Here is a 12,654-nt window from a genome sequence, read left to right on the forward strand (position 1 = left end):
TTAATTTTTGGTTCACACAAGAAGACTCATCACAGCAATTGAGGGTTTCGAGTTCGAAAAGCCTATCGAGGAGGCGCTTCGATGCCGCCACCCCTCCTCCCTGCTGCTGATGTCAGGGGCGGAGCCCTTAAGTTCAAATTTCTGTTGTGATTGCCGAGACAAACGGAAGAATCGCGGCCCCTAGCAACAAGGACCAGATGCACAGAAACACAATTATGTTCAGATTCTGCCAGCGAGCAGTGGCAGGTGTTTCGTTGTCTCACATGGCAGTGATATACAGTGAGTCCAGCGCGGTGCGGAAGAGCACGAGTAACGGCATCGCTGGCCTCTTTTTCGGCAATACACCTTTTCCTCCATCCTGGCGAGGGATGTAAGCTTGTGCACTTGTGTGGAAGCATCCACACAGTCCTGTACATACGGGACTAGTTACCATGTGAATTCATGTGCATTACGAAACTGTCGTTTCGTTCGCATCCTCCAGGAGGAGTTCGAGCAATAGCATTGAGACCCACTTATAAGGTCTGGGGCATTGCACTGTGTTTTTAGAAATCCCACTACAGCCAGGAGCGTGTACTGTGCGATCCATCAATAGAATACGCCCATAGCACAACTTTTATTTGCACAATATCTGGTGGTACACTAAAACTGCGTTGTGGCTAAGGACACATTTGAGGGGTCAAATTCATGCAGGCACTGCCGAAGAAGACTGAGTGGGGTTAGCTGTTCTTATTGCACATCTTGCCGTTTGAGAAAACCAGCTTCATTCTCACGCTTCCGCCACCTCTTTTCCTGACTCCTGTTGTCGGCAGAAAACTTTCAGAATTTTCGCTCACAAGCTCTCCGAAAGTGCCTTTGGCAGACTGTATCTGTTCGTTCACCTGGAATGGCCCTAGAGCATTTCGTTCATCGCCTATTCAAATTGTACTCAGAACAAGCCCCCTACTCCGTTCTAAGGTGCTAGATGGGTGTTGTTCCCGTGTTTCCTATACGACAGCTTGGTGGGCTTTGCCTTGGAGATGACTGCGCTCTCGAACTCGCCGCGTCTCACTCGAGATGACACAGAAAACAAGCGGCACATGGAGCAATAAAGTACAGCGCCTCTGAACTTGGAGCCACGCTCTACACATCACAGCGGAGCCAAGAACCTCCACGCAGGGGGCTTCATCATCCTCAGCGTCTTGGTCGTATACTCAGTGCACTTCATGGCATATTCCCTCTCATACACTCCCCGAATTGCCGCATTCTCAGCTTCTGCGTTTAACGTGCTAGCAGGACGCGCAGGCCTTGCGCAACACTACACACACGGCCTTAATGCTAGCACCCCTAAGGTAGCCATACACCGTGAAACTAGCCAGCAGGTAACTAGAGGCTGCGAATCCGACATGCATGCACTTGCCGTATCCGCCAGCTGCGTTGGTTGGGCAAAAGTCCCCAAACTAAAGTGCCAGACGTCCCTGCTCCCTCCAGAGATCTGTAACTCGACGAATTCGCACACAGATCAACATGAGCCAGAGCCAACCAGAAGGCGTGTTTCGGGGGAAGACAAAAGGCTTCTAGACAAGCGTATTAGCAATTGCGCGGCTAAGCACTACGCGATCCGCCAAGCGTAGAGATTTTTCAAGTATGCTCAACAGCCCGAGTCATTCTCCTACAGTCGCCCGCTACACGCGTCGCATCCGCAGGTATTGCCTGTGGAAGTTTCCAGCAGCAGCTGCAGTCCCCGTGTTTTTTGCTTGTGCGCATGAGTGAGTTTCGCTTCGGGTGGAACGCGTGAGACACAAACTTGAAAGCAGCAAGACCAATCAAAACCAATTGCTAGTGTTGCTACACGCAGAGACGTTTCACTGCCATGTGTCCCGCCAGTACCTCCCGTGTTTTTTCTTATATTGCAGCAGCTGCTGTGCGTGCTGCGGCGACAGCTGCTCCTGCTCTTGCAACAGCGCCAACAGCTCAGACTCGACTTGAGACGGCATTGGGTGTGCATTACCGCACACCAGAATGCAGCCCTCTGCATCCAGTAGCAGCGAGGTAACCTGCAGCAACAGCAAAAGCGAAGCGTTCTACTTGCGGCAGCCGTCCGTTGCAGCAGCACCCTGAAGCGTCGCGTCTTTCAGACTCAGAAGCCTCCTCCTGGGAGGTAAGGGTGCAACAACAGCAGACGGAACCACGACTCGCTAACCTACCTCCTTCGCATGCATGCGCAGTAAGTCCTGGACATACACCTTGCCCATATCCGTGTGCCTCTGCAAGAAGCCTCCGCCATACAGCGCAGCCCTCGCGTTGTCGCTTGCGCTGCGGCTGGCGCTGCTCCAGCTGCTGCACGTGCGGGAAAATGCAACAAACGTTTGCAGCCACGCCGCATACGTGCACCACTCATCCCCGAATAAAAAGTCTTTCTGCTCATTTCTGAAGCCTAAAAATAATAAATCCCGCTTTTGTAGCGGTCCTTCCTGCTGCCTTCGCTGCACACAATGACGGTACTGCACAAGCGCACGAATGGGTGCCACACCCGTTCCAGTGGCAATGAGCAACCATCGAGAGGAGGCATGCAAGAATGCAGCCGGGAGCGCCGAGGGCTGTATGTACACTGGAAGCAGACTTCCAACCTGCGGAAAAAACCGCAAAGCATGAGAAATTCCGACTAAAGCAACGTCGGCTTGAAGGGGAGTTCGCAAGCGGCTCATGCCAGCGCCAGCAGCAGCCCAGACAGCGGAGACGACTGAGATTTTTGTCACTTTTTGCACTCAGATGCCGCGGCACTCGCACATACATGCAAAATCACCGCAACCTTGGTAAAAGCGATCAGGCGTGTATATAATGCATTCTCCGCACAGGTTTACGCGCAAGCAGGCGTGTATGCTGCCGAAAGAAAGAGATGCCACGCCATGAAAGGTGCAAGAAATGACGAATCACCAGCTGTACAACACAGCTGCCTGTAGAACGTCATGCCACATGGGTAACAGCAAGCCATGTCGGTGACATCACGACATATGGGTAGCTTTCTGCTGTATGAATATACAGAACAGAGGGTGAAGGGTGCCCCCTCCCTCGGTGCAGTGTTTGTCTTTGTCTTGGGGAGGCCTACTTGGGCATGGAGGAGGTGTTGGCTACAGACTCCAAAACACTTTCTCAAATTAGATGTTTCGTGCTCGACAAGCGCCACGCACAGATCCACAACCACATGCTGCTGCTTGGACTGTCGCTCAAGAAGAGTTGCGGCGGCAAGAGAACGCATGCGGTTGGCTGTTTCTTCGGTGACAAGTAGATTCAGCAGCGAGGAGGTGCCCCCCCCCAAAAAAAGGGCAGATCCGAGCAGCAGCAGCGCAGCTGCTGCTGGCACTGCAGCTGCATCACCTGCAGCTGCCAACCCTGCTTGATCGCCAACAGATCCCTCGTGCACTGCGACTGCTGCCGACACTGGTGGAGAGGTGTCTGTTGCAGCCAGGTCGCCTTCTGCAGCAGATCGCTGTATCCAACTGGCAACAGAATACTTCCTTGCCTCCAAAGGCAGCATAGTGCTGCAGAGTCTGTCGAGGGGCAGCAGCGGCGCTGCCGTAGCTGCTGCTGCTGCTGTTGTAGTTGGTGTACAGTCGGCAGCAGACGCAGGCGGCTCATGAATGCAGAAATCCCAGAACGCGTCTGCAACGTCTCTCCGCTGATCTCGGCAGTACGCGAAAAACTCGTCTTTGCCTTCCTGAAAAGAGGAAAATAAAACACCCCTCACATAACAAGCCGAAAGCGAGGCCCCTTGCCTCCCAAAAGAAGAATCGCCTCTCGCGCATTCAAAAAACCAAGTCGCTCGTGCAGCGGTGCATCATGTCTCTCTCTCCGCCAGGAACGCAGAGAGGTCAGCATACTACGGAGTTTAGCCAAGCCTAGCACAGCACAGCCCATGCTCACTAGCGTCCTGCTTGCGAAATGCTGCAGCTTTTGCCGTAATTCTTCGTTCGTCAGAAAGGCGGAGAGAAGCAAGAGCAGCACGCGCGAAGGCTGCGCCGTGATGTCTAGATAGCGAGCGAAAAGCTCGACAGCAGACACTACCACGGAGAATTTTTGGATGGTTGGTGGGGAGGAGGAGGCGGAGGACGCAGCAGCGGCTAATGCTGAAGACGGTGCAGATGCTGCACTGGAAATGCGAAGATAGGCGCTGGGGTCGAGTCGAATGGCTCGCAAGAATTGCAGAACGCGGCGGTGCTGTACCTCAGGATACACTGCAACGGCGGCTCCTGGAGGGGGGCAGTCGGTAATAGGCAGCAGCAGCTGCACAAACACCGGCACACAGCAAAACAAACCAAGAGAAGAGATAGACAAGTAGAGATAGATAGAGAGAGAGAGAAAGAGAGAGAGATAGATCTATATATATATATATATATAGAGAGAGAGAGAGAGACAGAGAGAGACAGAGAGAGAGACAGACAGAGAGAGAGACAGAGAGAGAAAGAGATGCAGTCTCAACAAGCAACCTCTCGGCAGCACAGAGCACATGGGGTGCACGAGTCAGACGGAAGGTGATCTCACACCAGCAACTAACACTGGATCCGTTTACTAGCGTTGCACACAAAAACTGCATCATGGCGTTCTAGGCTAGTGAGAAAGCGAAGGCACTAGCGGCTGCACCGAGGGTCATACAAACAGCAGCAGCTACGCCTGCTGCTGCTGTCGCCGTATCTGTGCGTGGAAATATAGATATATATATATATACATATATATATAGACAAATGTATATATATAGACTTATATATATATATATATATAGACATATATATATATATATGTATACATATACATACATACAGAGACCTATGTACATCTTTACATAGATACATATAAAGCTATCTATATGGACACTGAAAATTATAAATGTAGATAAAACTACATATCTATCTCTATATACATATACATAGAGACAGATAAAATATATATATATATATATATAAACCTATGTGTGCAAGTAGTATACCTTGAGATGTTGAATGACTTGAAAATGGTCGGGACTAGTGATGCGCCTGCTGCTGATCACTTGTGCGAAAAGGAGATTCTGATGGTGCTGCTGCTGAAGTTGTTGGTGAGGAAGACGGCCTTGGAGAAAGGCTACGCGCTGAATCAGCGGCATCAAATCTACAGAATCGGAGGTAGCGGGGGTAGCTGCAGCGCTTCTTGCGGAGGCTTCTCTCGCTGCGAAGTCGCATGCAACTTGGCGAGCCAGCAGCTCGACCTTGTAAAGCGGCGACGGCAGCCACACATCCCCCTCTGCAGATTGAGGTGTCCATACACCGCGTGCGTCATCGCTGAAGAGGTGAGGGGCTTGCTGCGGCAGCTGCTGCAGCAGCAGCAGCAGCCAAGGATCGAGCTCCCCCTCGTATCCAAAGTCGTGTTGTTCGTCGCCTAATCCTAGTCTGAGTGTACAGACAGCCGGAAGAAAACAGCAACAAAGCGCGCAAACATTTGAAGCCGCAGCGGTCAACCCATTCAAGAAAAGAAGCCGCACGCCATTGGATAACAAACTCTGAATTGCTGCATCCGCGCGAACTGACGACAGCAGCAGCCAGAGCAGCCCTTAAAAATACATACATACATGCATATACATATGCACGTCCATATACACATACATATACACACATATATATATATATATACATACATATACACACACATATATATATATATACATACATATACACACATATATATATACACATACATATACACATACATATACACACACACATATATATATATATATCCATATACACATACATATATACGCCTATATGTATATATATATGTAGATCCATAGACACATACACATACACGTGCATATATAGAGAGCTTTGCACGATGGCGAGCAGTGCAGACGGCGTAGATAACGGCTGGCTTCCAATGCCACAGGAGCACCGCGCCTTTTGAACGGCAGGCAAGCTGTGACTGATTCGCTTACCTGCATATCGGTTGAGCTCCCAGTTGCTCGAAGCGGCGAGCAACTTTGAGGGCTGCGAAATTGAATTCGACGTATCTTCGATCGCCTAATCCGAAAACTGCGAACCTGCACGGCGCAGAAACAGACATCCGTGAGCCTTAGAGCGTTTAGGGACTGAAGAGCGCAGCGCGATCCTTACACGCACCATGCCGCCGCGAGAATCTTAACGTGACTCCAGGCAGAATGCAAAAAGAATGAAGACTTTTATAGGGGGATGGCTAAGCCTTAACGGACTGAATCCAGGAGAGGTGATCGGAGGGCAAGTGCGCCTCTAAAAGGCCACGCCAAATGTCTTTCATCGAATCTGGAATATCTCCGTATCCTGCAGCAGCGCAAACAGCGGCAGGCACTAGACAAATAACAGGCGAGCAGCGATGTTTGCATGCATGCATGCATGCAAACATCGCAGGAGTCCAACAAAAAGATGCCGCCACGGCCGAGGAGTTCCTGCGCCACGTTTGCCAGAAAAGGCGCGGCAACGGCATCCACATACAAACCTTCCTTACGGAAAAGCGCTTCATCATCATCATTATTATCATCATCATTATCATCAGCATCATCTTTATCATCAGCAACATCATTATCATCATCATTATCATCAGCATCATCATCATCATCATTATTATCATCATCATTATCATCAGCATCATTATTATCATGATTATCAGCATCATCATTATCATCATCAACATTATCAGCAACATCATTAACATCATCATCATTATCATTATCATCATCAAGAGCATCATCATCATCATCATCATTATCATCAGCATCATCATCATCATCATTATTATCATTATTATCAGCAACATCATTATCATCATTATTATCATTATTATCAGCATCATCATTATCATCATCAACATTATCACTATCATCATCAACATTATCACTATCATCATTATCATCATCAGCAGCAGCATCAGCCGCGCATACCAGTCGTAGAAACGACAAGCACAAGAACAGCCTTCGCGTCCTTTTGCTGCTGTCTAAGGCGCGCATGCTGCTGCAGCACTTGAGGCCACCCCGCAGCGAAGGGCAGCAGCAGCGGCGGCTGCTGTAGCGGCAGCATGCGCTGCACTTCCCTCCAGATGTCTGCTGCCGCTGCGGCTGCATTCCCAGTTTGCGTTGCATACAACACCATAAGAGGAAACGGACTGCACCTCGCACCGTCCTTGCATGTTTCTCTAGCGTTCTCCCTCGCGTCTAACGCTGAGGCATCTGCTGCTTCTGCTGCATCTGCTGCTTCTGCTGCATCTGAAGCAGCGGCAGCACGCGCACACACAGCAGGAGCCTTTAGGCCGTCTGCTGCTGGTGCTGACGTTGGAACTGCTGTCGGTAATCTCTTTCCAGCTGCAGGCTGGAGATGCCGCGGAGAAGTGCGAGCTGCCGCGGCTATTGTTGAATCTCTCGAAGGTGCTGTCGCTGCTGCAGCTTCGCGCATGCGAAGAGGCTGTTCAGACACCGTACGAAGCCACGATGCTGCAGGCGAACCCCCGGCGAAAGGCCTCCGCGCGACGTCCGTACAGGCGGCTGAAATAGCAGCCTCCTCTCCCACTGATGCATCATCGCAACCATCACCAGACACCGAAGAAAGTGCTGCACGTGCAACCTGAAGCAGCGCAGCAGCAGCAGCAGAAGCAGCATCACACATGTCGCTCTAGTGGCAATTCCTGTAGAACTAGCCCTCTTGCAGACGACGATGCTGCTGCGAAGGTCACGCTTCGTGAGAGAAGACAGCGCATGCAGGTGATGCACACGACACCTCAACACAGCAAACGGCCAGGAAAGGCAGTCATAGCAGATGCGTGCCTGCAGCAGCAGCCGCAAGAACTGCAGCCGGTGCGGCTGCAGAATCGACAGCTCCCGCCTCGGAAAGAGAGAGCTGCAGCAGGCAGGAGGCGAGAGAAGGCTGCTGGAGAAAAGACGTGCGGAGGCATCCTTTGCGCGGCGCTCTCGCGTGGCAGCGAGGCATGTGAATGAAGCAGCTTCTCCGGAGCAGTCAGAGGAAACAAAGCAGCAGAGAAAAACTCAGCCCCTCCTGGTTGCTGCAGCTGTAGCAGCTGCCAAGAGGAACGCCAGACCCCCCGAAGCACGTGACATGCATGTACACCACACCTCCACGAGAGGTCACCCTGCCAAACCACGATGGAAAGCTCTCTGCCAGTTTGGCTTCTGTAGAATGCAGCGACGCTGCAGCTGCTGAAGGACGGAGCACCTTTATTTTCCAGTGCCCTTTGCAACAGCAGCGGCAAAAAGCGCCGGCGGCTGTTGGCAACAACAGCCGAATCTGCTGCTGAATCTGCTGCAGCTCTTAGTGAGGCAGCAGCACCCTCAACAGACAGCCGTTTCCTCTTCTTAGCATGACGAAGGGCAGCCTGGCACGCATTGCTACGGGCAGAACCGCTTTTGCCGCTAGGGGTGTGTCTCTGCGGCAGACACGACACTGCAGCTAAAGACTGCTGCTGCTGATGATGAGGATGCTGTGCAGCAAAAATCGCCAAACCTATTTGATCTCAGCGATTGGTGTTGTCGTTGCACTGCCCACAAGGAACTTCCCCAATCGGCACAGACTGCACAAATCGTAGGATGACGGCAATCCACGCGGCGAGCGAAGAGGGGCACTTTGAAGCTGCCTGGTAGTGTTGCTGATGCGGTAAGCAAAAATATCCCGCCTGTTGTTCTACTAAGGCTGCATTTGCTGTCTCTGCTGCATTTGCTGTCTCTGCTGCATTTGCTACATTTGCTGGCTCTGCTGCATTTGCTATATTTGCTGGCTCTGCTGCGGCTTGTGCCAAAACGTTTGCATCATCAACAAGAAGAGTCAACATTTCCGTCCGTAAAATTTGCGAAGGTGGTGAAGGTAGAGTGGCCACCACTGCTGGAGACGCCGCTTGCTGTACTTCTGTACCGTCATCCTCTGCTTGCTTCTCTGTCTGCTTTGCAACTGTGAGCGTTGTCGCTGCTGCTTGAGCTACGCTGTGGCTTTCTGCGCGCGGCAGCGAAAGCTCCTCTTCCCTTGGTCCCTACATCGAATTTCTGTATCTTCCCCTCTGCCCGCTGTTGCCACCGATAAAAAGCTGCGGATGTCGAGGAGTCTGCACACGCCAATGCAAATTCTGATGCTACACGTCTGCTTACCTCCACTGCTTCCATCGCGTTCCCTTGGGGTTGCCGTATGCAGTCATCCGAAGAATTCAGAATCGGAAAACGACCACGATGCGGCTCTCGTCTCCGTCTGGAGCGCATCTTGAGAGTAGGCTCCTGCTGCCCCTGATGATCATTATTATGCTGATGATTATTAGGCTGATGATTCTGATGATTATTAGGCTGATGATTCTGATGATTATTAGGCTGATGATTCTGATGATTATTAGGCTGATGATTCTGATGATTATTATGCTGCTCCTGATGATTCTGCTGCTGCTCCTGATGAATCTGCTGCTGCTCCTGATGAATCTGCTGCTGCTCCTGATGATTCTGCTGCTGCTCCTGATGAATCTGCTGCTGCTCCTGATGACTCTGCTGCTGCTCCTGATGATTCTGCTGCTGCTCCTGATGATTCTGCTGCTGCTCCTGATGATTCTGCTGCTGCTCCTGATGACTCTGCTGCTGCTCCTGATGATTCTGCTGCTGCTCCTGATGATTCTGCTGCTGAGTCGGCCTACACAAGCCTGTGTCTGTGGCTCCTGCTGTTGCAGTTTTTGCCACAGATGCACGTGAAGCTCGGTTCTTACGCCGAGTAAACCGCCGCTGAGGATGCATGATGGCGTGGCTTGTGCGACCTGCTGCAAGGCACCACTCTGGTACTGTCTTCTTCTTTTGCACAGAACGCCGCTGCTGCCGCTGCTGCGTCTGCTGTTGCTTCTGGTGCTGGTTCTGCTAGTGCTGCTTGTGCTCAAGACTCAGGCAGCATGTGAGCAAGCTGCTGCAGACAGATGCCCGCACAGTGGTGCTGCAACAGCTTGCACTTCGTGGAAGCAGCTGCCGCTCGTCTTTCGGCCGCCTGTATCTGCTCCTGCTGCTGCTTGAGCTGCTGCAAGGATAACTCGCCCTGTGGCTCCACTACTGGCGCTGCTGCTGCTGCTGCTGAATCCTGCTGCATGCGATCAGACACGGCAGCAAAGCAAAGCGACTCGCACCGCTGCCAACGCGCCACGAGCTGCTGCAGCTGCCGAGGCTCAGGAGTAATTGCAGGTCTCGAGAAATGAAACATTGGCTCTGTGTTCTGGAAGCACGATTTCCAACGCCCGGCACGCCGTTTCGGAGGAAGACTGCACCAGCCTCGTTTCGTGGGGAGGAAAGCAGCAAAAACAACGCAGAAACACGCGATTAAAAACCAACTGACAGCTCCGAAGCCTCAAACGCCGCCCGCCCCCTCCACAATCACATCCGCACACCGACGGTTAGTTGGCTTGCAAAGACGCCGTGGAAGGGATCGGTGGCCTTCCTCTACACCCCTATCCATACTTCAAACGGTTAAACTGCGTGCTCTAGAGCGCAATGTCGAGAGTTTCTCACCAAGGATGCACCGAAGATGCTTCGCTCTGGAGGCGGAGTAGCAGCAGCCGTAGGACTCTTCCCAGCCCCCAGCCGCAAACAAGCAACCCCACCCCGTTGTTTGAATTCGACCACAGAGCCACGCCAGCCGCAGAGTCACTACGTGAGCTCCTGAACAATTTAGGTCATGCGGCTCTTCTACGGCCGAACGCTGCACAAGCGGTGGCTCGTGCCTTTGCATGCAGCCCGATGCTCCCGACACGAAGCAGTGTCTAGCCTCTCAGGCGTTTCAGACGCTTATATCCACCTTGCTCTGGGCAGCCACACTCTGGAGTCCAAAACTCGCAACCGCTATACCTTGTACAGTTGGGTGAAGTCTAGCATTCTGCGGAATGCTCCGGTCCGCTCGTACTGTATCGACAGACACATACGGCAGCAGTAGAAGATACACAGGAACACCGCTTCTCGGGTTTACACCGGCAAACACACATTCTTTGCATTGGCAACCGTTGCACATGCCCCAGCCGCCGCTGCTGGAGGTGCGAAGCCTGAGCAACACCAGTAGCAGTACAAGCAGCAGTGTGGTCGGCAGCAACAACAGCAACATGTGCGGCAGCGGGCGTGCCAGCGGCATGAGCCTGTGATCCAGCATCCAATTAGACTTCGTGACTTTGAATGTCATTGTTTTGTTCGAGTTCATCCAGCGAAACTGGGGCGGAATGCCGCGCGCTGCCTTCCTCACACCCTGTAGCCGCAGCGACAGGCACAGCTCCCGGATTGCCTCTGGCGCGTTCCTAGGTCTCAGCAACAGCGGGAGTCATGAGTTCACGACTGCCGCTGCTTCCTGCGCTGCTGCAGGAGGAAAGGAAGGAGGCTCAGACTCGTGGCGAGCAGGATACCGGTCGAGTGCATGGCGTTAGAGGGTTTGTTTTGTGCGAAGTTGCAGGCCACGGTTTGTTGCTGCTGAAGCGGAAGAAGAAGAAGAAAAGCGGAAAAGGCGCTTCTGATGAAGAAAAAGCGCCGACTCTGCAGCTGCCAGGGGGTCATGCGGATTGGAGTGACCTCCCCGCTGCTCAGCAGAGGTACTGTACCGCGTGTACAGCAGGGCGTCATGTAGAACATGGCCAATTTACCGATCTCGGAGATGCAGAAAAAAGACGCAAAGTGCTCTGTGTGTGTGGATTTACCCTCGATTTAGAGAGGACTCGATTGGCGGTTGCCGCTGAGATGGAAAAGCGGGTTCAGCAAGAGCTCGAAAAGGAACCGCAGCATGAGGAAATACGGCTACTGCAGCAGCAGCACCTGATGCAGGAATGGGCACGGGTGGCTGCTGGAAGGGAGCTGTGGGAAGAGACAGGGGTGGACATTCGGAATAACTTGGAATTGCTGATCCCCCTTCCGCCTATTTATGGAAAGCGTGTTTCTGCATTTTATTTCCTGCTTCAGCTTCCCGCTGATCGGGCTAATTCATCTCTTATTACGTCTCATGCGGTTTCCGGCGGGCCGTACGCCATACTGGGGCCCCTAGGGGGAGGCGCCCCCAGCATGCTCCTTAGGATAGACCAGAGGGAACATGACGGATTTCTCTTGCAGCAGGATCTGCGAAAAGCTGCAGAGAGCGTTCAACACCACTCAGGTGGCAGATCCACCCAGGCTGTTCTAAAGTTGCTGGAGCTCCTGGAGGGTGCGAACGAAACGACAGTTTCGTAATGCACATGAATTCACATGGTAACTAGTCCCGTATGTAGAGGACTGTGTGGATGCTTCCACACAAGTGCACAAGCTTACATCCCTCCGCCAGGATGGAGGAAAAGGCGTATTGCCGAAAAAGAGGCCAGCGATGCCGTTACTCGTGCTCTCCCGCACCGCGCTGAGCTCACTGTATATCACTGCCATGTGAGACAATGAAACACCTGCCACTGCTCGCTGGCAGAATCTGAACATAATTGTGTTTCTGTGCATCTGGTCCTTGTTGCTAGGGGCCGCGATTTCTCCGTTTGTCTCGGCAATCACAACAGAAATTTGAACTTAAGGGCTCCGCCCTTGACATCAGCAGCAGGGAGGAGGGGTGGCGGCATCGAAGCGCCTCCTCGATAGGCTTTTCGGACTCGAAACCCTCAATTGCTGTAATGAGTCTTCTTGTGTGAACCAAAAATTAATACTTGGATATGATA

At 52.2% G+C, this 12,654-nt stretch overlaps 2 protein-coding genes across 2 annotated transcripts; one reads left to right on the forward strand and one right to left on the reverse strand.

Annotated features, from left to right (window-relative positions):
- Positions 1 to 1,841: 1,841 nt before the first annotated feature.
- On the reverse strand, positions 1,842 to 7,634 carry LOC34624326 (sulfite reductase [NADPH] flavoprotein alpha-component). The gene is made up of 9 exons (XM_026334075.1): positions 7,283 to 7,634; positions 6,917 to 7,213; positions 6,212 to 6,299; positions 5,939 to 6,043; positions 4,961 to 5,396; positions 3,478 to 3,694; positions 3,086 to 3,432; positions 2,223 to 2,606; positions 1,842 to 2,033 (listed from the first exon to the last, which is right to left on the reverse strand). Exons 1-9 carry the CDS (start codon positions 7,632 to 7,634, stop codon positions 1,842 to 1,844), a joined length of 2,418 nt encoding a protein of 805 aa, XP_026189860.1.
- Positions 7,635 to 10,483: 2,849 nt separating this feature from the next.
- LOC34624328 lies at positions 10,484 to 12,190 on the forward strand. Its single transcript, XM_022737413.2, has 3 exons — positions 10,484 to 10,731; positions 11,176 to 11,266; positions 11,339 to 12,190. Exons 1-3 carry the CDS (start codon positions 10,484 to 10,486, stop codon positions 12,188 to 12,190), a joined length of 1,191 nt encoding a protein of 396 aa, XP_022588462.2.
- The last annotated feature ends 464 nt before the right edge of the window (positions 12,191 to 12,654 follow it).

The sequence above is a fragment of the Cyclospora cayetanensis genome, unplaced genomic scaffold (assembly GCF_002999335.1).
Source record: "Cyclospora cayetanensis isolate NF1_C8 unplaced genomic scaffold, CcayRef3 CcayRef3_contig_353, whole genome shotgun sequence".
NCBI lineage: Eukaryota > Apicomplexa > Conoidasida > Eucoccidiorida > Eimeriidae > Cyclospora > Cyclospora cayetanensis.

Bases quoted from the DNA above. Each gene is read 5' to 3' on its own strand.
- LOC34624326 (XM_026334075.1), bottom strand. From the start codon at position 7,634: ATGTGTGATGCTGCTTCTGCTGCTGCTGCTGCGCTGCTTCAGGTTGCA. The intron at 7,214-7,282 runs GCCTAAAGGCTC...CAGCAGATGCAG, and splicing joins GTCAGCACCAGCAGCAGACG to CAGAAGCAGCAGATGCCTCA. The intron at 2,607-3,085 runs GTAGGCCTCCCC...TTTTTTCCGCAG, and splicing joins AACACCTCCTCCATGCCCAA to GTTGGAAGTCTGCTTCCAGT.
- LOC34624328 (XM_022737413.2), top strand. From the start codon at position 10,484: ATGTCGAGAGTTTCTCACCAAGGATGCACCGAAGATGCTTCGCTCTGG. The intron at 10,732-11,175 runs GCTCCCGACACG...GTTTTGTTCGAG, and splicing joins GCCTTTGCATGCAGCCCGAT to TTCATCCAGCGAAACTGGGG. The intron at 11,267-11,338 runs GCGCGTTCCTAG...GCGCTGCTGCAG, and splicing joins CAGCTCCCGGATTGCCTCTG to GAGGAAAGGAAGGAGGCTCA.